Source organism: Aquarana catesbeiana, linkage group LG01, assembly GCF_042186555.1.
Source record: "Aquarana catesbeiana isolate 2022-GZ linkage group LG01, ASM4218655v1, whole genome shotgun sequence".
Taxonomy (NCBI): Eukaryota; Metazoa; Chordata; class Amphibia; order Anura; family Ranidae; genus Aquarana; species Aquarana catesbeiana.
Window position 1 is genome coordinate 595,885,550 of NC_133324.1, and position 26,110 is coordinate 595,911,659.

Below are 26,110 nucleotides of genomic sequence, written 5' to 3' on the forward strand. Positions count from 1 at the left end.
AAGGGTGGTCTTGTCACATTCAATCTACTCTGACTGACTCACTCACGCTAACCATGCTTGCTCACTATTTTATTATCTACCCTATAGTTTAATGTATGTGTGTATATGACAAAAGTCTCTAATTTTTTTAATATTGCTGTCATTAACAATCTCCCTGTTCAGTTCAAGATGCTGATGAGGGCACTGTAAAAAAATATATAAATTTAGGGAGTACTAGAGAGGTGAAAAAAATACCTAAAAAAAACCCCAGCTCTTATGCAACCAAATCTAAATCAGTTATGGAAATTAGAGGATACTCTCTGTTTATATTGGATGTACCTAAATTTAAATGAGCTGCTGAACACCTAACTATGACCTGAGCATTGGTAATAGTACTATACCATTATTAATTTAAGCAAAAATACCACTATTGAAAAGAGAGGTGAAGCACTGTGAGTTTTACACTATTAAGCACAAAAAAATTATTCCATTCCAAAATAATAAACCTACTGTATACTGTATGCTACATTATACAAAAATAATTAACAATTGCCCTATGCCAAACAGTAAGCATATAAAATAAGCTATACAAATCATATGCCATGCACACAATATATCCTATATGATTAGTGAGCATATAAAGTTGGATAAACAAATCTTACACTGTGCCACAATACCCTTTGTACATGTATATAAACCATTATTTAGTAAAAAAGTAAAGTGCTCCCAAACCAAAATGTCATCAAAGTGTATTAGACAGTCCTCAGTCCATATAAAGCATCACATTCTTCGGTGAAATTATTTTCAAAGTGCTCTTTAATCATCATACAATGAGGTTGATTTACTAAAACTGTAGAGTGCAACATCTGGTGCAGATGTGCATGGTAGCCAATCAGCTTCTAACTTCAGCTTGTTCAATTAAGCTTTGACAGAAAAACCTGGAAGCTGATTGGTTTCTATGCAGAGCTGCACCAGTTTTTGCACTCTTCAATTTTAGTAAATCAATCTAATTATATGAGGAGGAATAAAACATTTCTAGTGATTGTGAGACTCTGTGTGCCAGTCCGCCCTACCCCAAGTGAAAGACACACTCACCAAATCAAAGTAACCTCTTAACAAGGTCTTCTTGTTTTGATGTATAATCCAGCTCCACCAGACATCCTCCTCCCACTCTCTCTCCTCCGGATATACAATTTAATGCCAGCTTTCTGAAATCTCCATGACACTGTGGAACATGAAGAAGATCTAAACATAGGGGTTAAATTTACTAAAGGAAAATAGACTGTGCACTTTGCAAAGTAGCGTTGCACTGCAAGTGCAGTTGCGCCAGAGCTTAGTAAATGAGTTAAAGCTTCATTTTGCAAAGAGTATCCAATCATGTGCAAGGAAAATAAACAAAACAGCATTTTTGCTTGCACATGATTGGAAGTCATGATTGATGGAAGTCAGCAGAGCTCATTTACTAAGCTCTAGAGCAACTGCTCTTGCAAAGTGTAACTGAACTTTGCAAAATGCATTATTTTCCTTTTAGTAAATCAACCCCAGTGTGTAATACTGTTTTTATTGAAATTAAAACAATAACAGCCCAAAATGGTGAACTTAGCACTGTATTGCTACGGTATTAAGTGTAAGTGTGCATTTCGGGCTGTTATTGTATAACTTTGATGGTTAAGTCCAATTAGGTTTATGCCTTCGCTTCGACTTATCACTTATGGCGGATTGCTGAGGGGCTGAGCCAGGTGCCAGTCCAGGCATCTGGGTGGATCCTGACCATATGATTGGGATCTTTCCCAAGCCTTGACTGGCTGGAGTGATGTTAGCCAACAGTGGGTGTTAGCCTGCTATCAGCTGAAAAACGAGCCATACAAGTGCAGAACAAACTGCACTCTTGTTATCCATAGGAGAAGTGTGGCCAAAAAAGCTTTAGTCATACTTCTTTAAGGCTTACTTGGTATACATTTACTTGATGCAGCCCCATCTTTTTTATTCTCTCTTATTCTCTTTTTTATTTAACGAAAAATTGGTATTAACCTCCTTGGCGGTATGATTATGTCTGATTTTTGAATGTAAAGTGGTACATTGTTTTGCATGGAAATTTGGCGTTTTATATTGTAGGCCTGTAATTCTTAGGAATAACTCACTTAAATCTGTCCATACAAGAGTCTAGTAGACATCCCGGATCTGATAAAGTTTGAAACACTAAATCATAAATTATAATGTAATAAATAACTATAAATAATTATAACAAATAATAATATAATAATAATACATTTTATTCAATAATGAAGTCAAATCAAAAACACTGAAATTTGTCCAAACAAGGGTGCAATATTACTAGTCACTGTAATACTAGACAATTCATATTGGTTTAGTAAACATCCCGGGTATGATACATTTTGAAACATAGTTCTGCACAAAGTCCGACGTCACAATCAGGACAATGGAACCTGGTTTCCTTTCAGATTTTCTTTCCACTGTCATCTCGCTTCGAGCAACAAACCATGCACATCCTTGTAGGTGCTTCCTTTTTCTCAGTTGGTGGGATGTAGTCCATGAAGTGACGACCAGTCAGGTGTTCCGGGTTGACAACACCAACAGCACAACATCCAGCTCTATTCAGAGCCATTGATGGTGTTTGGTGGTTCACAAAGATTTGTTCGGCAACTTTCCAAATTAAGTCAGAATGAATCACAGGCTTGTCACTGTTTTTTTTTAGCAGAATGTAGGCATTCTACAAGCATTGCTTGAAGATGCCTGAAGATCTTCTTGTAGTACTTCTTTTGCTGTTTCCTCATTGCTTTGTAGAATGTCATTGCTTGGTCGGCTCTGTCAACACCTCCCATGGTGTTATTGTAGTCTACACATCTTTCTATTGTAGCACACATTTTTCTTGTCACGCCATCGCAGTGCCATCATTTTGCCTTTCTGCCAGGCAACCATTTCTCCAATATTCAGCTTCTTATTGTCAAACAGTGGCAGCATGTAGCGCCAGTTAGCCCTAACTGGGCGTCTGTTTTGTTTTGCAGAAGAAACTCCTAAAGTTCAGGAGAGGTGTAAAAGTTGTCGGTTGTAACGCAATAGCCCTGGTTTAGCAATGGCTCAATCAGTGAAAGAACGGAAGATGTTGCCATTCCATAGTTGCTGTATTTTGGATTGAATTTAGTTCCTTTCCCAGTGTATAAGACAGAATTCCAAATGTGGCCAGTTGACGATTTGCATAGCATGAAGGATTTTAAGCCAAATCGTGCTCTCACTGTTTCCCACTTTCTACTTCTTGGAAACTTCCAATGCGTAGCTAATTGTTGCTCTTGGTACTGGTTTGTCTCTGTAACTATTTTTTCAATAACCTCATCGGTCAGAAATAGTTGTAAGTATGCCAAGGGGTTGTCATCTTCAACGTCTGCTTTCATACAGGTGCTCCAGTAAATGGGAATCTTGGGGGCACTATGTGATCTGTACCACAGTCAATAGAGCACCAAGTTTGCACATCACTGAGCTCAGTCGCAAAACCGTCGCTGTCGTCGCTTTCAATGTCTGATGACGAATTTCCACAGGAATCACTATCGCTCAATTCTGCAAGTGATTCTAATTCAGGGTACTGGACAAAGCACTAGGAACTAACTGAGGTCAAAGTATTTGATACAGTAATGTAATCCTATAAGATTACAATGTATTGTGTGTGTGTGTTGTGATTTGTGCTTTTTAAAATTGCTGCTGGTTCCGCCCCCATGCGTTGCAAAGCTCACAGGGAACGGAACCTGGAGCACACAGAGCATCAAGCGGAGGATCTGGCCGGGGGACACAGCGGGAGTACATTGTGGAATCCCAGGGACAAGGTAGGTACATGTTCCTGGATATTGTGATGCAATCCCGAGTGTTGCTCGGGGTTACCGCTATTGGTACTGAAAATTAACCCCAAGTCACACTCAGGAATACCGCCAGGGAGGTTAAAATGGGTGTACCCTGAAAACAAAAAAAAATGCTCCTGTTCCCTTAAAACATGACCTATAGTATAGTGCTTGTGCCCTGTAATTTATCCCATTATATGATATAAAATACTTTGTTGATCCTGCCTGTTCATGTGTCCCCCTGTGTGTGCTGACCACGGTAATCATGGCTGCTGATCCAAGATACCATGGTCAGCTTACGTGCCTCCGTCATCCCGCTCTCTGCTCTCTGACTTGAGTCTCTCCCCCTTTCCCCCTCCCTCCATGCCTGTCAGTCCTGAAGCCTGTGAGTGAGAGCGATCTCCTCCCTGCCCCTCCCCCCCGAGGCTATTCCTGTAATCAAATAGTAAATGTTAAAATCGCTGGCATCCCCTCTGTTTTAGGCAGATCTAAAGTACTGTGTGTCATTTTTTTTTAAATTATATTCCTAAATACCTTCTTGCACAGCTCGGCTGTGCGGTCACGTGGTCTCCCTCTGCTGGCCGGCTGATGTCAGACGGGAATCTCAGCCCCTCCCACTGCTCTCCTTAAATTTGGGGATAGAGAGTGGAGGGGGATAATGTGACCGCACAGTGGAACTGTGGAAAATGGTATTTAGGAATATAATCTTTAAAAACTAGACCCACAGTGCTTTATATCTGCCTAAACCAGAGTTGATAAAAGTGATTTAATGTAGTGACTTATCGGCCACTTTAAATTGTGTTTATGTAACAATATTAATTTTAGTGTATTTTTTTCCTAAAAATATGCATTTGATAAACATTTGTGTAAAGATTATTCACTTCAAAATATTGCAACTGCCACTATTTTATTCTACAGGGTCTCTGCTTTAAAACAAATATATAATGTTTGATTTTAAAATGTGTGCAAAAAAAATAAAAAAATTGCCCCAGTAGACAAGGTTGATTACGTAATCATCTCCAATAGAATAACAATAGACTGAAAAAGATATACACAAATGAAAAGTAGAAAAAATATTGGTCAGCAATGATAAATGTGGACAAGTACATCCATCTGTATCAATCGAGTGTAGAAGAAAATATGCTGATTTCCTTGTAGTACAGAATAATGTGTGATCTAGTTCACCATCCTGTGGTTAGTCATAGAAGTGCAGTGTGGAAGAAAGATGATCAGATAATAAATATTACTAAGTGCAGCAATCATACCAAGTTGGTAATGTGCTGAAAAATAAATATTGGTAATATTATTCCAACAGAAAAATAGCTATAGAAGCAAAAGATTAAACAATAAATTGATAAAGTGTTTATTTGTTCTCCGTTCTAGTCAATGTATTCAATGCATGTATGCTTTCCTTGTAGTAAGGTTACACCTGTAGTGTATCAGCATGCTTACTGCATTAGACTGCCATACCTCACATCTGGATCTTTAATTCTCTATTTATAATAGACAAATGTTATAGCCTCAGGGACACTTCTTCTGTTTGATCACTGCTCAGAGAGAAAAAAAATCAATAATTGTATTAATAATATATATATTGCTGCCTATTATTATACTATTATTATACAGGATTTATATAGCGCAAACAGTTTACGTAGCGCTTTACAACTTGGGGGTAGACAGTACAAATACAATACACTTTAATACAGTAGGAATCAGAGGGCCCTGCTCCTTAGAGCTTACAATCTAAGAGGGAAGGTCAAGAGATACAAGAGGTAATAACTGTGGGTGATGTGCTGATTGAGAAGATAAATGTACAGTTGTTAGGTGGGGGCCAGACAGGCTTCTCTGAAGAGATGAGTTTTCAGGGATCGTCTGAAAGTGGATAAAGTAGGAGAAAATCGGACGGATTGGGGTAGAGCATTCCAGAGGATGGGAGAGACTCTGGAGAAGTCCTGAAGGCGAGCATGGGATGAGGTGACAAGGGAGTTTGAGAGAGTTTGCCTATGAAGTACCTCTCATGTTTGTACCTGACCACTCCTCTGCCCTCCACTGCCATACCTCAGATATACTGAAAATTTACCTAAAATGCTCTATTTCATCACTGGAAATTGTAGGTGAATGTAGGCAGGCAAGTGCGCCTAAATTCACTTGCTACTTTATAAGTATTTATAAATGTAGTCCAAAAAAAAAACTTAAAGTAAAACGTGACAATAGTAACTCACCCATGACTAAAAGATTGATTAACCGCTCCAACTACTGGCCATATTTCAGTATTTTGCTGATTTACGAATTTGAGGAAAATGCCACATTATGGCCACTAGATGGAACTGATGAACATAGAAAGTAAACTAATTACACACATTACAGCAATTATTAATGAAAATGAAGCTGCGGGGCACTGGGTGTGAAGGAGAAGTACATTTACTGCAGATGTGGTTTGACAGCAGAGGGAGGGCCCATGGAGAGTGAGAGGGAAGAGTGGGAAGAAGTGTGTACAGGCATGAGAGAAGGGAGCAGTGTGCAGGCATGATGCTAGGAGCAGGAGGAGTGCTGCAGGCATTGGATGTAATCGGGGGGAGCTGGGGGGGGGGGTCAGAATGCAGGTATAGGGGCAAGCACAGGTGCAGAAAGGAGTGGTTCAGGTGTGTAGGTAGAATTGGGGGAAGTATGCACAGGTTAAGTGGGCAGGGTACATATGCAGTAGTGGAAGGGGGAGTGCAGGCATGGCGGACAGTGAGAGAAGGGGGCTGTAATTGTGGTGGGTACTAAGGCAAAGAGTGATTTTGACCTGTTGGGTGCTGAGAAAAGTGGGGCTGCAGGCACAATGGGTGGTTAGGGCAGTAGGCCGCAGGCACAATAGGTGCTGAGTAGGGAAAAACAAACTAAGCCTAGCGCCAGAACCCAGCTAATGCAGGCACAACCGGTGGTGATATAAAGGGGACTGAAGGTGCAATGGGTACTGAGTGAAAGGGCTGTAGGTGTGGTTGGTGCTGAGAGAATGGGGTTGCAGGCAGATTAATTACAGAGAGAAGTGGGGATGCAGGTGTAGTGGGTGCTGTGAGATTGGGGAGATTGCCAGCATGGTGGGTACTGAAAGACAGGAGAAGGGGTGCAGGTGCATTCAGTGATGAGAGGGGCTGCAGTCCCAGTGGATTGAGCAGTTTGTACTAAAATAAGAGGATTGCAGAGGGGGTTTATGGTGAGAGAATGGAGTGGTGTAAGAGGGGAGGGATTGAGAGAAGGAAGGCACATTTATTTTGGATGGTCAATGGAGGACAGAGGGTGGGATGCAACCAGAGTTCAGGGAGTTGGAAGTAAAGGGTAGAGTAAATATTTTGTAATTCCCCCCAGTGACAAAACAGAAGTGTGTGTTTTTTTTATATCAAAAGGATGTGTTTTAATTAGTATTTTGTAACTTTCTGAAACAGAAGACCAGTAAGTGAACTTTTTATATCACAGCATTTATCCTTCAACAGCAGACATATGCCCTGCAACCACTCACTGCCAAGTGTAAAATCCCATTTTATTAATCCTGGGTAGCTGTGAACTGAGCAAAAAGCAATAATTTTTCACCTCCTGGCAAAACAATTCTCCAAGGACAAATAAATGTTATATGTGTCTAGATTAATGAAGTCAGATTTAATCAGTGCATTTCCCTCAGCAACAAGAGCATGACTTCTTCAATGGCAGAGAGATCTGCGGCTTCAGCGTCACTAAACAAATGAAGAAAAAGAGGTATCCATAGACAGGTACAAGAACAAAGCATCTGCTAATTGCAGCATTGACAGCAACATAATCCAGTAGCAAGAATTCCTTTCCCATATTATATGGCCTTGGAGATGTATCCCCTCATCTGGAAATGCATACTGTATGGGTTTTTTTTATTGTTTCCGAGCTAACTTCAAATTGTTTAGTGAAAATTTATCCTAAAGAATTATTTTTTTATTTGCTATCACCCATATTTTTGTTGATGTTACAGTTCACTAAAGGGACAGCCGCCCCTGTTCTAATTTGGCTACTAGGAGCTTTGAAGACTGATGCTGTATTTAAACACATGTAAATATACAGTGGGGAAAATAATTATTTGATCCCCTGCAGATTTTGGGGTTTATTTACTAAAGGCAAATCCACTGTGCACTGAAAGTGCACTTGGAAGTGCAGTTGCTGTAGATCTGAGGAGTGGGTATGAAATTAGGGGAAGCTCTGCTGATTTCTACCATGTAATCATGTGCAAGCAAAAATGCTGTTTTTTATTTTCCCTGCATGTCCCCCTCAGATCTACAGCGACTGCACTTCCAAGTGCACTTGTAGTGCACAGTGGATTTTCCTTTAGTAAATAAACCCCTTTGCAAGTTTGCCCACTTACAAAGAAATGAGGGGTCTATAATTTTATTCATAGGTGTATTTTAAATTATAGAGACATAATATTAAACACAAATCCAGAAAAAACACATAAAACAAATGCTCTAAATTAGGTTGCAGTTCAGTGAGTAAAATAAGTATTTGATCCCCAAGCAAAACATGACTTAGTATTCGGTGGAGAAACCCTTGCTGGCAAGCACAGAGGTAAGACGTTTCTTGTAGTTGGTGATCAAGTTTTCACATATCTCAGGAGGGATTTTGGTCCACTCTTCTTTACAGATCTTCTCTAAATCTTTAAACTTCCTTGGCTGTCTCTTGGCAACTTGAAGTTTCAGCTCCCTCCATAAATTTTCTATAGGATTAAGGTCTGGAGACTGGCTGGGCCACTCCATGACCTTAATGTGCTTCTTCTTGAGCCACTCCTTTGTTTCCTTGGTGGAATGTTTTGGGTCATTGTCATACTGGAAGACCCATCCATGACCCATCTTCAATGTTCTGGCTGAGGGACAAAGGTTCTCATCCAAGATTTTACAATACATGGCCCCGTTCATCGGGCCCTTAATGCGGCAAAGTCAACCTGTACCTTTAGCAGAGAAATAGCCCCAAATCATCATGTTTCCACCTCCTTGCTTGACTGTAGGGATGGTGTTCTTAGGGTCATAGTCAGCATTTTAGTTCCTCCAAACACAGCGAGTCGAGTTAATGCCAAAGAGCTCAATTTTGGTCTCATCTTACCACAGCACTTTCTCCCAATCCTTCTCTGAATCATTTAGATGTTCATTGGCATGACTTTAGAAGTGCCTTCTTGAGGAGGTGGACTCGCCGTGTTTGGAGTAAGAATAATGCTGATTGTAACCCTAAGAACACCATTCCTACAGTCAAGCACTTAGGCGGAAGCATTATTCTTTAGGGCTGTTTCTCTGCTAAAAAACAGACCAACTTTGCTGCATTGAGGGGCCAATTGATGGGGCCATGTATTGAAAAATCTTGGCTGAGAACCTTCTTCCCTCAGCCAGAACACTGAAGATGGGTCATGAATGGGTGTTTCAGCATGACAATGACCCAAAACATACTGTCAACAAAGTAATGGCTCAAGAAGAAGCACATTAAGGTCATGGAGTGGCCTAGCCAGTCTCCAGATCTTAATCCTATAGAAAATTTATGGAGGGAGCTGAAACTTAGAGTTGCCAAGCGACAACCAAGAAACCTTAAAGTGGTTGTTAAGCCACTCTGACATTGCCATACTATCCTCTCTGTCTCCTAATCCTGTGTCCCCCTGTGTGTGATTCATAAAAAAAAGCAAATTTAACCTCATTTCAGTGTGGCGCTCGGCGATCACGTGACCGGCCGGCTCTCTCCCTTCCCAGCCTGACAGCTGCAGTGGGCGGGGCTGAGATTCCCCCGCAGATGTCAGGTGGGAGGGAAGGAAGAGAGGAGGAGAGAGCTGGCTGGTCACATGATCGCCGAGCGCCAATCTAAAATGAGGTATAATCTGCTTTTTTTTTTATAAATCACACACACAGGGAGACACAGGATTAGGAGACAGAGAGGATAGTATGGTAATGTAAATGTTATTCCAGCAGCAGGAAGGGTGGGAGGGGCGGCCCTGGTACAAGCTGACAGGCAGAAGGGGAGGAGGGAGGAGGACACAGGAGACTCAGGGAGAGCAGAGAGCAGGGCTGCAGATGACGGAAGCATGTAAACTGACCACGGTGTCAGGGCTCATCAGCCATGACATACCGTGGTCAGTTTGCAGAGGGAAAAGCAGAAACTGTCAGGATCAGCCAGGTATTTCAGGTGATACAGGGGGCCAAATTACGCAGCACAAGCACTGTGCTGTATAACATGCTTTAAAGGGACAGGATCCTTTTTTTTTTAAGTTAACAAACGCTCTAAGGATTTAGAGAAGATCTGTAAAAAAGAGTGGACCAAAATCCCTCCTGAAATGTGTACAAGCCTGGTCACTAACTACAAGAAAATGTCTTACCTCTGTGCTTGCCAACAAGGATTTCTCCACCAAGTACTAAGTCATGTTTTGCTTGGGGATCAAATACTTATTTTACTCACTGAACTGCAACCCAATTTATAACATTTGTATCATGTGTTTTTTCTGGATTTTTGGTTGATATTCTGTCTCTATCATTTAAAATACACCTATGTTAAAAATCATAGGCTCTTCATTTCTTTGTAAGTGGGCAAACTCACAAAATCTGAAGCGGATCAAATAATTATTTTCCCTGCTGAATGTAAAATATGTGAAGCTATGCTAATTATTATTTTACTGAATGAACAGCAGGATTTATCAGTTAAAGTGGTAATAAACCATTATAAAGCAATTATTATTTTGCAGCTTACCAATTCTTAGAAGCGATGGCTGTATTTGTTTTTTTTTTTAGGCTTTCTTTCTTCTATTTTTATTTGGTGATCCTGTCAGTAAGTCTGTTGTTTTTCAAATCACTGCATCACTTGCATCACTGTAACTGCAAGGGATCACTGCATCCCATGCAGTTACAGGGATGAGACAAACTATTTAACACTGGCAGGGGTGCATACAGTGATGCTCTTATTTATGTGAAACCTTTATCCCAAAAGAAAAAAAACGTTTGTTGTAACGGCTTGAAATGTATTTTAAGTAGTTCCTGTCAGTGGTGTCATCTACCTGGTTGTGCTGTTTAAGGGAAGTGTGCAAATCTCAAGAATTTCTGGACAAAAAAACAAATCCTTTGGCAGGTAAAAAAATCTCAATGCCCCTGCATTTCAATGCACCCCAACGCACAGTATTGACCATGTAATGTGAACTGCATTTCTGTATGCACCTTTTTGTACATTCTTGTACATTAGGCAGCCCGTTCAAATGAATGGGCTGCCTTTACACAAAACACACAGTACCGAACAATGTGTGATACTGTAAATTGTAAGTTCACATTTAGTAACTTTTTATAAAAGTCCCCCTGTGCAATTCCAGATTCTGCAATAGCTCAGCTGCTGCGACTATAGAAGGGGAATAGCAGAAGCAGCATTAAAAAATGAGGACTATTTATGGGATGAGGAATTGCATAGGGGGGGTTTGTAAAAAGTAACACAACCTGCTTTAGGACCTCTACAGGCTGAACATGTACATACTATCCAACAATCCAAAAATGAATAAATCAAAAAAGACCTTTGGTGCTCCACCTCAATGGAAAACTTGCTTTATATAGGCTTAATATTAAAACAGTTACCATGGTATGGTAAAATCATTACCCAGTTCCAGAATATCCTCTTTAATGGGACACCAATAATATTTTTCTTAATTAAGTCTGTAAAAAACTGCCGTAGTTATAAAACATGTAGTTATCAATTCACATGACATAAAATAAAGTCACAACTAAGGATTTAGTGTCCCAGAACTGTAACCCCTAAATTACACCACCTCCCACCCCAACATGGGTACTTCTCAACACAGCAGCTTGCCCCAACATTCAGCTTGGGGATGTGAGATCAGAACCCCCAGCTATTCCTCTGTCTGTCCTTGGTTCTCCACTAATCTAAGCTGCACACAGATTGTGGAGCCATCCTTTCCTCCAGCAACTGTTACCAGAGAGGATGATAGACTGTTAAAACCATCTCCTCATCATTGCCCTCCAAACCCTGACAATCCTGAGCAACCTTTCAGGGCTCAATAAATTGGAGACGGCTGCAGCAGCACAGAAATTTTTCAAGCTGAATTCCAGGTTTGGTTTGTATTGTATAGTTATATCGGTCCATATTGGTAGCAGAGAATAACAGAAATAGTCGCCGCCACTACAATGATCACAGTGATGGGTCTTGGGGTGCTCTCACTTGGCATGGCTGTCATTTAGGGAACGGTTTGCATTGTTCTCAATGTATGCAATATATGTTCTCTTACTGGATAAGGTGAAACTCTCACTCCTCTTATTTTGGTACCCATCGCACCCGCAACCACCTTCTCTCACCACCCACCATGTTTGCATCCTTTCTTCTCCCACCAGCTACTGCACCCCCCTTCTTTTACCAACTACTGCCCCTGCATCTCCCCTCACCACCTAGAGCACTTGAACTCCACCTCTCTCACCACCCAGCGTACCTGCAGCTTCCCTTCCTTTATCACCTACTGCATCTGCACCTCCCTTTCTCTCACCACCTATGCGCCTGCACTCCCCTTCTCTCATCACTGAATTCACTTGCACCCCTTTCCCCATCAATCAGCACCTCCCATGCTTGCAACCTCTTCTTTTGCTCAGCATATACCACACCTACAACCCCCCCTTCTCTCAACACCCACTGCACCTGCAGCCCCCTTTCCCTTTTGCACCTACCATCCTCTTTTTTTCACCACCCATTGCGTCTGCAGCCCTTCTTCTCTCAGCACCCATTGTGCATGCATCCCTCATTCTTTCAGCACCCATCGTGCCTGAAGCTCCATTTCTCTCAGCACCCATTGTACCTGCAGCGCTACCATTCTCACCACCCACCACACCTGCACTCCACCTTCCCTCACCATCCACTTTGTCTGCCCTCCTCCTTCTACCACTTCATTTGTACTCTCAACACTCCACCTGTGCATATCCCCCCCCCACACACACACAGTGCTCCCATTCCTGCATTCAGCCTCGCCAGCTCTCACCAGTGATATCAGCCCCCATACTCACATCAAATGCCTGCAGCCCCCTTATCCCCTACCATCATGCCTGCACTTTGTCCTCCTGTTCACCATCACACGCTGTACCCCCAACACCAACAAACCTGCAGGTCCTTCACTCTCCAACTTACCCCAATCCTACACCCTTCACCCCTTCCAAGCCCGCACCTCTCTGCTCCTATCATCACACCTGTGCCCTCCCTCACACAACCATGCTTGCACCCCCTCTGTCCCCCATTCACTGCACTCTTATCACCACTTTCACTTAATGCCTCACACCCCTGCTGTGACCCCACGCCTGGAGAAAACACGGTCCCCTTGACATCCAGGGCCCCTCACCATCACCCTCCCTTCCTCCTCTGAAACTCCCCTCTCCCCCATGCTCTCAGAGCCCCAACCTTGCCTGCTAGCAAATAGTTGAACAACCTAAGCCTTTATAGAATGTAGTCTAAGCTCAGTAAAAAGGGCATTGGCTGCATCCATAGTGTGTGATAAAATAGGACAGTTTTATTTCTTTTAAAAGCTTCTTATGCTTTCAAACGTGTTCTGTGTTGCAAGCAAACTAAAGACATCAATTTATGTAGATTTTTTTTTTATTTACCAAGATGCATTCAAGACAACATATATTAATCTGACACGGCTGTGTGCAGCAGGACAGGAATAGAAATGTCTTATTGATGAAATTGGCTAAATAGAAAGCTGTATTTAGAGAAACTAAATGGAAATACAGAATGTCTGACACAAGTGCCCTTATTTCAGCTGCTGCAGCAACTTCCAACAGACGGAGATGAGATGATAACATTTCAGACATACTGCAGTGCTGTGTCATGGCTGGCAAAGGCCCCTCAAGAAAGCAAACTCCGAGGTAAGCACGTGCTGATATCTTGTGGCTTGCAACCGTACCTTCCAGCTAGCTTACTTATAGATAACGATGGACCATAGACCGCTAAAAAAAGGACCATTTATAGCAATTAGTTATGGGCAGGGCTTTTTTTTTTTCAAACAATAGGTGCTGGAACTTAACCACGGCCCCACAAAACCCCTCCCCCTACACACACCCTCCAAATCACAACAAATAGTGGGTGTGTTCAGTCAAATTTCACAAAAACATTAGGAGGGTCTTAAAGGGGCATTAAATACCAGGATTGCATTACTTACAGAGTGCAGAGCTGTCACTTGTAAACACAGAAACCAGACTGTGTTTACAAGTGATTGTGGTGAGCAGGCACCAAAGGGTCTGAGACAGAGGTGGTGGAACTGAGTTCCACCAAGTTCCCCCTGAAAAAAAGCCCTGGTTATGGGGAATCTACCCAGGTTTGATTCTCCAGGGATTCAACAAATCTTGTCTGAAATTCTGCATCCCCATTGAAGTTCAAAATGGGGGAGACCTGGTTATTAATATCTGGCCAGTTTGAGGGCCAATAGGAAAACTACTTTTAAAAGACATAGGAAGCTGGGCACTGTTATTTTTACCAAGCCCAATTAAAAAAAATACAATGGGGAGAGATTCATTTCATACAGTTTTAAAGGCAACAATGAAAATGCAAAAATCCTTTAACCGCTTCAGCTCCGGAAGATTTACCCCCCCCCCCCCTCATGACCAGGCAATGTTTTGCTTTTTGGCACTGCGTTAGTTTAACTGACAATTGCATGGTCATGCAGCACTGTACCCAAATAAAATGTATGTCTTTTTTTGCCCACAAATAGAGCTTTCTTTTGGTAGTATGTGATCACCACTGATTCTTTTATTTTTTTGCGCTATAAACAAAAAAAAACGATCATTTTGAAAAAAAACTCAATATTTTTTACGTTCTGCTATAAAACATATCCCATAAAATCTCTTCATAAATTTAGGCCAATATGTATTTTGCTCCATATTTTTAGTAAAAAAAAAATCCCAATAAGCAAATATTGATTGATTTGCGCTAAAGTTATAGCCTCTACAAAGTATGGTATATACTGTACTTGGGCATACCTTAATGCTATAACAGGTGTTATGGAACTGTACAATTTTCATGGACAGTCTTGGGGAAAACATACACTGGCAGCGCATATTTGGCTGTGGAATTGATTTTTTACTTTTACAATTAACTTGGATTACATGCAGCAGCGGCATCCCAATTTATTTAAGCTTGAAAAAAAGCTTTTTAGGTAGCTTTAGCAACAACACATACAGTGGGGCAAAAAAGTATTTAGTCAGCCACCAATTGTGCAAGTTCTCCCACTTAAAAAGATGAGAGAGGCCTGTAATTGTCATCATAGGCATACCTCAACTATGAGAGACAAAATGTGGAAACAAATCCAGACGATCACATTGTCTGATTTTTGAAAGAATTTATTTGCAAATTATGGTGGAAAATAAGTATTTGGTCACCTACAAACAAGCAAGATTTCTGGCTCTCACAGACCTGTATCTTCTTCTTTAGGAGGCTCCTCTGTCCTCCACTCATTACCTGTATTAATGGCACCTGTTTGAACTTGTTATCAGTATAAAAGACACCTGTCCACAACCTCAAACAGTCACACTTCAAACTCCACTATGGTGAAGACCAAAGAGCTGTCGAAGGACACCAGAAACAAAATTGTAGACATGCACCAGGTTGGGAAGACTGAATCTGCAATAGGCAAGCAGCTTGGTCTGAAGAAATCAACTGTGGGAGCAATAATTAGAAAATGGAAGACATGCAAGACCACTGATAATCTCCCTCGATCTGGGGCTCCACGCAAGATCTCACCCCGTGGGGTCAAAATGATCACAAGAACAGTGAGCAAAAATCCCAGAACCACACGGGGGGACCTAGTGAATGACCTGCAGAGAGCTGGGACCAACGTAACAAAGGCTACCATCAGTAACACACTACGCCGCCAGGGACTCAGATCCTGCAGTGACAGACGTGCCCCCATGCTTAAGCCAGTACATGTCTGGGCCCATCTGAGGTTTGCTGGAGAGCATTTGGATGATCCAGAAGAGGATTGGGAGAATGTCATATGGTCAGATGAAACCAAAGTAGAACTGTTTGGTAGAAACACAACTCATCGTGTTTGGAGGAGAGAGAATGCTGAGTTGCAACCAAAGAACACCATACCTACTGTGAAGCATGGGGGTGGCAACATCATGGGGCTGTTTCTCGACAAAGGGAACAGGACGACTGATCCGTGTACATGAAAGAATGAATGGGGCCATGTATCATGAGATTTTGAGTGCAAACCTCCTCCCATCAGCAAGGGCATTGAAGATGAAACTTGGCTGGGTCTTTCAGCATGACAATGATCCCAAACACACCTCCCGGGCAACAACAGAGTGGCTTCGTAAGAAGCATTTCAAGGTCCTGGAGTGGCCTAGCCAGTCTCCAGATCTCAACCCCATAGAAAACCTTTGAAGGGAGTTGAAAGTCCGTGTTGCCCAGCGACAGCCCCAAAACATCACTGCTCTAGAGGAGATCTGCATGGAGGAATGGGCCAACATACCAGCAACAGTGTGTGACAACCTTGTGAAGACTTACAGAAAATGTTTGACCTCTGTCATTGCCAACAAAGGATATATAACAAAGTATTGAGATGAACTTTTGATATTGACCAAATACTTATTTTCCACCATAATTTGCAAATAAATTCTTTCAAAAATCAGACAATGTGATTGTCTGGATTTGTTTCCACATTTTGTCTCTCACAGTTGAGGTATACCTATAATGACAATTACAGGCCTCTCTCATCTTTTTAAGTGGGATAACTTGCACAATTGGTGGCTGACTAAATACTTTTTTGCCCCACTGTACTTTTTCATCAAATGGTATTAGGCCAGGTTTGGTTGGCAGACATAGTTCGCTGTAGCTGTCCTTGTTTCTGGTGCTGCAAAACTGTCCTGCTACTGGCTAATTTCTATCGAGCTCTCATCAAGGATTAAGAGTCCACAGATGATACAGCAATGTAAAATTGTCCAGCAGCAGGACAATTGTAGTCCGGGGAGCATCGGCTGGTGTTTTACTACATGAATTAAAAGTGTCAAAGTGTCACTCCAGCGACAAGTGTTTGGCACTTGTACACGGACACTTTGACTAAGGCACTGCTACGAAAAAAAAAGCAAGTACAGACATTAGTGTTCCACAACTATTTTACACAAAGTTCCCCTTCATCCTCTAACTTTCCTAAGCCTTCCTTCTATTCCCATCTCCCCACCCTCCAACAAGCTCACACTAATCTTTGCTATACTTCATCAAACTCTCATCTCTTTACCCCCCTCTCCAGCCCGCAACCTTTACATATCTCCCTCTCTTCTGCCCACTCAATATTACTGCACTTATTACCTCCTGCTCATTCTAAGCCCACACAGTATCACCACTTCCGCTCCACTGCCCTCCTATAAATCCCACTCCGCCTTACCACCCTCACCCTCCTACTACTCCTAATGTCTGGGGACATTGCACCAAACCCTGGCCCTCCCACACCCAATTCCCACTCCCAAAATTGGATGTCTACCTCCTCCAAGAGTAGTCGTAACTCCCACCTTCTCATCCCAATTCCCCTGATTCCACAAGTCAGCCCCCCTCTTTCATGTACCCTCTGGAATGCCCGCTCAGTCTTTAACAAACTAGCTTCAGTCAATTACCTTTTGCTCTCCAAATCTATTTGCTATTACACAAAATAATCATTTCGATTTGAGCTTGGTTTTATATTGGGTATTAGTTGTATAGTGAGAGATACACATGTTCACAGCACACTATATATGCAAATACCGGTTTTTCATCTTCCTGCATATGTTTGGTACCTTTAATAATATTAATTTACAGACATGAATAGGCTATTTAAGCTTGTAGGAGTTTTTGGAACTACATCATTGGGAGTCTTAAATGGATGTGAGACATATTATCCATGGGTTCTATTTTTCAGCAAGCGGAGGGAGACTCTATTCATTTAAAATTAAAAACTCATAGAGCCTTTCGGATTATATTGCATTTTCTGGCTGTGTGTTTGGATGGTTGGGGTCTCGTCTTTAGAGGTAACACTATGGCATTATGGATACATGACATCGATAAGAATGTGGGGTTTTATCTTTCCCTTCATGCGATGTAACAATTGCATAATGAATGACATACGTTTTGACGGTACTTTGTATATGCGGACATGGGGTTCTCTCATTCATTTTTTCATCTTTTTTCATCTTTTGTTATTTTTTGGTCTCTCTATCATTAATTTTTAATATAGATAGGAGGTTAAGTCTTTAGTAGCCTTGCAGATTACATAATTGTAAGTCTGCAATGTCTGTTAGATATATAATCCGTTGTTTCTAGTCTGCAGCAAGTGGAGGGAGACTCTGTATATTTAAGATCTATAAATCCATAAAGCTTGTTGGATTACACCGAAAATAAAACTTTTTGTCTACTTGGTTTGTCAGTATTGGTTTACATACTCGCAAGAACCACCTTGATAGATCCGGTTTGTATACTCTATATGCATCGTCACTACAGTATTGTATGACTATGCATAGCCAGTGATAGCTAGGTTTTTTGTTGACTACAGCAATTGGAAGGAGACTTCTATTATTTAATGGCATTAATGGCATTGATGCGCATATATAACAGTAATCTCAGTCTGCAATGGAGAAATTTTTATAAAGGTGCCTCAGACGTATATAAAGGCACTTCAGGTCTTCAACTTGGATTTAAAAGAACAATAATAGCTTTTTGATAATCACTATTCAAACTGTATACTGTATTTATATTGCTAGAATAGTCTCTCAATGGAACCTCATTTTATTTTATTCACATTTAAGTGTGCTTTCTACTGTATTTCTCTTACTATACTCTACTTTGTTACCTTCATACTAGTTATTCTATTATGGCATTAATATTGATACGAGAGATTAATACATAACTACATTTTATTGTTTACAAGTGGCTTTTTCAAGTTCTATAAACAATATAAGTCTGTTTCCAGGATGTTCATGTCCATGTTCATTTGAATATATATGTATCCTTTTTTTACATGTGTTTCTCACTGTCGGGATGTTCGGCCTATGTGATGTTCCACAAGTGTGTCCTTTTAATTGATAATTGTGTATTGATTTAACTAATTGATTGTTTTACCACCAGTCTTTCATTGGTGTTTTTTTATCCTCTTGTTCTATTTATTTGTAACTGTACTCATTCACACTTTAGCTGTGAGTAAGCATCTTTGTATGTGAAACATGTTAGCTATTGCTATCTTCTGATCGTATCTGATGACTTTTGTTGGATTTTTACTCATGAAATAAAGATGTCCATTTCCAGAGTGCAGCAGTCCGGGATTTTCTTGCTACCATAGACTTGTGCACAGTCTGTACCTGACTTCCATCGAGGGTAGAGGTTTTTCCTTCACGGTCCACAGAGCTTGTAGAGTGGCATTACCTTCTTCTGTGAAATATTATATCAAGAATTGTAATTACATGCCATTGTTGAACAGTGGTAGAAAAATTGGGCCTTTGGTGGTGGTGCTGGTGCCACAACACTGTAAGTCCTCACAGTTACTCTGGTGGGCGCTGGAATGGGCCCTGCTGTAAAATATTATATCAAGAATTGTAATTACATGCACCTGTTGAACAGGGGCAGAAAAATTGGGCCTTTGGTGGTGGTGGTGGTGTTGCCACAACACTGTAAGCCCTCACAGTTACTCTTGGTGGGCGCAGGAATGGGCCCTGCTGTGAAATATTAGATCAAGAATTGTAATTATATGTCCCTGTTGAACAGGGGCAGAAAAATTGTGCCTTAGTCACTGGTGCCACAACACTGCAACCCCTTACAGATGCTATAGTTGGAGCGCAGGAATGAGCCCTGCTGCAAAGTATTGCATAAAAAATTGTAATTACACACCCATGTTAAACAGGGGCTGAAAATTTGGGCCTTGGGCACTGGTGCCACAACACTGTAACCCCTCACAGATACTCTAGTTGGAGCGCAGGAATGAGACCTGCTGCGAAGTATTGCATCAAAAATTGTAATTACACGCCCCTGTTAAACAGGGGCAGAAAAATTGGTGCCCAGAACCAAAAATTTTCTTACAAGCTATCATCATGAAAATTGAGGAGGAAGAGGATTGCGACTCAGCATAACAGGATAGTCACTCAGCAACACCATAGGCAGTCTTGAAGGGATCTCACATTAAAAAAAAAAATAAATCGGTTACATCAGCATCAGGTGCTTGGTAGCTGGTGATCCAACACTGATTCATTTTTATGAAGGTCAGCCGATCGACCGATTCGGTGGACAGGCGCACCCTGTGATCGGTTACAAAGCCTCCAGCAGCAATGAATGTGCGTTACGAAAGAACGCTGGATGCAGGACAGGCCAGTAGCTCAATAGCATACTGTGCAAGCTCTGGCCAGTGATCCATCCTCAAGACCCAGTAACCCAGAGGATTTTCGGTCGGAAAGGTGTCCAAGTCTGATCTTGCCCCTAGGTAATCCTGCACCATGTGAATCAGATGCTGGTGATGGTTGCTGGAACCGATCAGACCTTGGGGCTGCGGACTAAAAAAGTGTCTGAACGCATCGGTCAGACGGCCACCTTCTCCACCGCTCCTTCTGTGACTGATCGAAGCCTCAGCAACACCTTGTCCAGGAGGACCAGGAAATTGTAACCTCCTAGGCTCTGGAAACGCGTTGCACAAACCTTTCTGCAAGGCCTCCCGAAGATGTTTCATCCTCTGCTCCCTCTGCGATGGCAAGATAAGGTCCGCAACCTTACACTTGTAACGTGGATCAAGTAGGGTTGCCAGCCAGTAATCATCCCTCCCCTTGATACCACGAATACGAGGATCCTTCCGCAGGCTTTGCAGGATCAGGGAGGCGTTGCAGCGTAGGTTTGCTGAGGCATTCGGTCCAGAGTCCTCTGGGTCACTAAGGACCACATGATCCGCAGCCACCTCCTCCCAGCCACGTACAAGTCCATGGGTTTCTTCGGACTGTAAATGATCCCTTGAAGACTGCTGCTGATGCTGAGTGCCAGGCTCCACCTCCATGCTGACACATTTCTCCTCCTCCTCCTCGTCCTCTTCCTGTGTGATTGGCGGGCACACAGGAACACTGTCTGGATAAAGGGGGCCTTGAGAGGTAAGGAAGTCCTCCTCTTCCTCCCTCTGTTCTGCCATGCAGCGTGTGATCCAACAGGTGGACAAGAAGGACAGTGTCACTGATGCATGCACTGTCACTGCTCACCTTCCTCATGGCCTCCTCAAATGGTGACAGGACAGTGCATGCATCCCTGATCATAGCCCACTGGCGTGGGGAAAAAAAACAAGGTCCCCTGACCCTGTCCTGGTGCCATAGTCGCATAGGGGTACTCATTGATGCCCTCTGCTGTGTGTGCAGCCGCTGCAGCATGGCCAACGTTGAGTTCCACCTGGTGGGCATGTCACAGATTAGACGGTTCTTGGGCAGGTTAAATTCCTTTTGGAGGTCAGCCAGCTGAGCACTGGCATTATATGACCTGCAGAAATGCACACAGACTTTCCTGACCTGCTTCAGGACATCCTGTAAGCCCGGGTACCTGCCCAAGAACCACTGCACCACCAAGTTAAGGACGTGAGCCAAACAGGGCACATGAGTCAGTTGTGCCTGTCGGAGGGCAGAGAGGAGGTTGGTGCCATTGTCGCAAACCACCATACCTGCCTTAAGCTGGCATGGCGTCAACCACCTCTGAACCTGCCCCTGCAGAGCTGACAGAATCTCTGCCCCAGTGTGGCTCCTGTGCCCCAAGCACACTAGCTCAAGCACTGCATGGCATCTTTTTGCCTGCGTGCTTGCGTAGCCCCTTGAATGCCTATGGAGCACCGCTGGTTCCAAGGACAAATCAGCACAGGAAGAGGCCATGGAGCAAGAAGAAAAGGAGGGGGTGGAGGAGAGAGGTGTGGCAGAATCACCACTAGTAGAATTTTGGAGGCGTGGTGGCGGAAAACAACCTCCAACACTACTGCACCCTGTCCTGCATCCTTCCCAGCTGCCAGAAGAGTCAACCAGTAAGCAGTGAAAGATAGGTAATGTCCCTGTCCATGCCTGCTGGACCATGAGTCAGTGGTAATATGCACCTTACCGCTGACCGCCCTGTCCAGCGAGGCCAAGACATTGCCTTCCACATCCCGGTAGAGAGCCGGAATCGCCTTTCGTGAGAAAAAGTGGCGTTTGGGAACCTGCCACTGAGGAACCGCACATTCCACAAACTCACGGAAGGGGGCAGAGTCTACCAACTGAAAAGGCAGCAGTTGAAGTACTAGCAATTTAGCCAAGCTAGCATTCAACCGCTGGGCATGTGGACGGCTGGGAGCTAACTTCTTTCGGTGGTGCAGCGGCTGGGGCAGGGAAATTTGCCTGGTATAATCTGACGTTGGTGTACCGATAGCAGATTGCCCGCAAGTACTTGGCTGTGACACACCTAATTCTACACCTTCATTCCTCTCAGTGCAGGTTTTAGAGAGGACTGAAGGTATAGTGGGGTTGGAGATCCCAGCTGATGAGGAGCAAGAAGAGGTCCGCTTTGTTTTTTGGTGTGGGTCTTTTAGGTACGCTTGCCAACAAACTGCATGGCAGGTCGACATATGTCTGGTCAAGCATGTGGTGCCCAAGCGGGTGATGTTTTGGCCACGCGACATACGCCTGAGACATATGTTGCAAATAGCAGTGGTGCGATCTGATGCACTTGTCCCAAAAAAGGCCCACACCAAAGAACTTTTGGAATAACGCGCAGAGACAGCAGCGCCCTGCAAATGCGGAGCTCTGCGGTGTGATGCAGTCGGTGGGCTGCCCTTAAGCTGGCCCCTGGAGGGCATCCTGCCTCGTTGGCGATGTGCCTCCTCCACCTCCTCCTCCTCTCTCCTATCAGGCACCCACGTGGAGTCAGTGACCTCATCATCCCCTCCCTCCTCATCACTAGAGCAAAGCTGGCAGCATGCTGCAGCTAGGGGAACATGACTGCCAGATTGCTGTCCTTCTTGGGCACCCCCTCTCTCTGGGGTCACGTTACTGCCTTCCTCTAGCTGGGTACCATCATCGGAGCCTTCAAAATGCTGGGCATCCTCCTGGAGCATGTACCCAATACTGTGGTCAAACAGTTCGGGGGACTCCTCAGGAGGACATGGTGGGGCTTGGGAAGGAGTGACTGATGCCATTGAGCCAAGGGAAGAGGCCGCATTGGCAGCTGCTTTACCAGACAAAGTACCCTGAGCCTGGGTGAGAGAGGATGAGGAGGATGAGAATGGCTTGGTCATCCACTCTACCAAGTCTTCTGCATGTTGCGGCTCAACGTGGCCAGCAGCCGAAAGAAGGAAAAGCGTGTCCCATGGCCACGTGCTGATGAGGATGCACCGTCTCCACGACCAGCACTGTTGCCTCTAGACACAGAGCCTGCTTGCCCTCTTTTATTGGCTTGTGTCTGCCTTTCCTTGTTGGCCTTGCAGACTTACTAATGGCCTGCAGTGAGATTTAGCTGCACAAAGCTGGGATGTATATATATATACTGACACTGCAGCTAGCAGAATCAACTGCCTGCCTGTGGTACTAATTGTCTTCAGGTAGCTTTAGGTGCACACTGTGCAGAGGATGCACTACACTAACTGTAAATACTGAAGCTGCCTGTGGTACTAATAGGATCAGAAGAACATCACCAATTTTCTTCAGGTAGCTTTAGGTGCACACTGTGCAGAGGACGCACTACACTAACTTGTAAATACTGCAGCTGCCTGCGGTACTAATAGGATCAGAAGAACACCACTATATTTCTTCAGGTAGCTTTAGGTGCACACTGTGCAGAGGACATACTACACTAACTGTAAATACTGCAGCTGCTTGCGGTACTAATAGAATCAGAAGAACACCACCAATTTTCCTCAGTTAGCTTTAGGTGCACACTGTGCAGAGGACGCACTACACTAACTTGTAAATACTGCAGCTGCCTGCGGTACTAATAGGATCAGAAGAACACCACCAATTTTCTTCAGGTAGCTTTAGGTGCACACTGTGCTGAGGACGCACTACACTAAATTGTAAATACTGCAGCTGCCTGCGGTACTAATAGGATCAGAAGAACACCACCAGTTTTCTTCAGGTAGCTTTAGGTGCACACTGTGCAGAGGACGCACTACACTAACTTGTAAATACTGCAGCTGCCTGCGGTACTAATAAGATCAGAAGAACACCACCAATTTTCTTCAGGTAGCTTTAGGTGCACACTGTGCAGAGGACACAGTACACTAACTGTAAATACTGTAGCTGCCTGCCTGTGGTATTAATAGGAGCAGAACAACAGCAATTGTCTTGAGGTAGCTTTAGGTGCACACTGCGCAGAGGACGCAGTACACTAATTGTAAATACTGCAGCTGCCTGCCTGTGGTATTAATAGGATCAGAACAACAGCAATTGTCTTCAGGTAGCTTTAGGTGCACACTGTGCAGAGGACACAGAACACTAACTGTAAATACTGCAGCTGCCTGCCTGTGGTACTAATAGGATCAGAAGAACACCACCAATTTTCTTCAGGTAGCTTTAGGTGCACACTGTGCAGAGGACACAGTACACTAACTGTAAATACTGCAGCTGCCTGCCTGTGGTATTAATAGGATCAGAACAACAGCAATTGTCTTCAGGTAGCTTTAGGTGCACACTGTGCAGAGGATGCACTACACTAACTGTAAATACTGAAGCTGCCTGTGGTACTAATAGGATCAGAAGAACATCACCAATTTTCTTCAGGTAGCTTTAGGTGCACACTGTGCAGAGGACGCACTACACTAACTTGTAAATACTGCAGCTGCCTGCGGTACTAATAGGATCAGAAGAACACCACTATATTTCTTCAGGTAGCTTTAGGTGCACACTGTGCAGAGGACATACTACACTAACTGTAAATACTGCAGCTGCTTGCGGTACTAATAGAATCAGAAGAACACCACCAATTTTCCTCAGTTAGCTTTAGGTGCACACTGTGCAGAGGACGCACTACACTAACTTGTAAATACTGCAGCTGCCTGCGGTACTAATAGGATCAGAAGAACACCACCAATTTTCTTCAGGTAGCTTTAGGTGCACACTGTGCAGAGGACGCACTACACTAAATTGTAAATACTGCAGCTGCCTGCGGTACTAATAGGATCAGAAGAACACCACCAGTTTTCTTCAGGTAGCTTTAGGTGCACACTGTGCAGAGGACGCACTACACTAACTTGTAAATACTGCAGCTGCCTGCGGTACTAATAAGATCAGAAGAACACCACCAATTTTCTTCAGGTAGCTTTAGGTGCACACTGTGCAGAAGACGCACTACACTAACTGTAAATACTGCAGCTGCCTGTGGTACTAATAGGATCAGAAGAATATCACCAATTTTCTTCAGGTAGCTTTAGGTGCACACTGTGCAGAGGACGCACTACACTAACTTGTAAATACTGCAGCTGCCTGCGGTACTAATAGGATCAGAAAAACACCACCAATTTTCTTTAGGTAGCTTTAGGTGCACACTGTGCAGAGGACGCACTACACTAACTGTAAATACTGTAGCTAATAGGACTAATAGGATCAGAAGAACACCAGCAATTTTCTTCAGGTAGCTGTAAATACTGTAAAAACACCTGCCTGCCTGTCAGCAGGAAGAGAATAACAGGAACGGATTTAGCTAAACTGAATACAGTGTATATATATATATATATATATATATATATATATATACAACACTTAGGATGCATATATACAATACACTGTAAGTGCAGCTAACTGACTCGCCTGCCTACTCTATCTAACTTAAATCAAATGACACTGTCTCTCTTTCTCTATCTCTCTCTCAACGGCGGAACACACTCCACAGGGCCGACGTGCAGGCGGCCTTATATAGTGTGGGGCGTGTACTAAACCCCGAGCCATAATTGGCCAAAGCCACCCTGGCTTTGGCCAATTACGGCTCTCTGTACAGATGGCGCTGTGATTGGCCAAGCATGCGGGTCATAGTGCATGCTTGGCCAATCACCTCTATGCCCTAGGAGACCGGAAGCAACAAGTATTTTCATCACTTCTGGTTAGGGTAGATGTAAACACTGCCATGTTTTTGAAAAGCATCAGATTAATGTGTCTTTTGTTTTTTTGTTTTTTTTGCTTTCAAGAGTAGAGGAGAGATCTGGGGTCTTATAGATCCCATATGTCTCCATATAAAGGACCTGTCATGCTTTATTTCTATCACAAGGGATATTTACATTCTTTGTGATAGGAATAAAAGTGATTAAAAAAATGATTAATCAAATAAATAATAAAACAAAAATTGAAGAGCCC

At 43.1% G+C, this 26,110-nt stretch overlaps 1 protein-coding gene across 2 annotated transcripts in view; it reads left to right on the top strand.

Moving 5' to 3' along the window:
- LOC141107581 (uncharacterized) overlaps positions 1–26,110 on the top strand; it is a 337,458-nt gene that overhangs the window by 201,061 nt on the left and 110,287 nt on the right. For both annotated transcript variants that reach the window (XM_073598426.1, XM_073598433.1), the window contains one exon: positions 13,591–13,696. In XM_073598426.1, the coding sequence (XP_073454527.1) occupies positions 13,591–13,696 (106 nt within the window). The remainder of the gene's footprint in view (positions 1–13,590; positions 13,697–26,110) is intronic.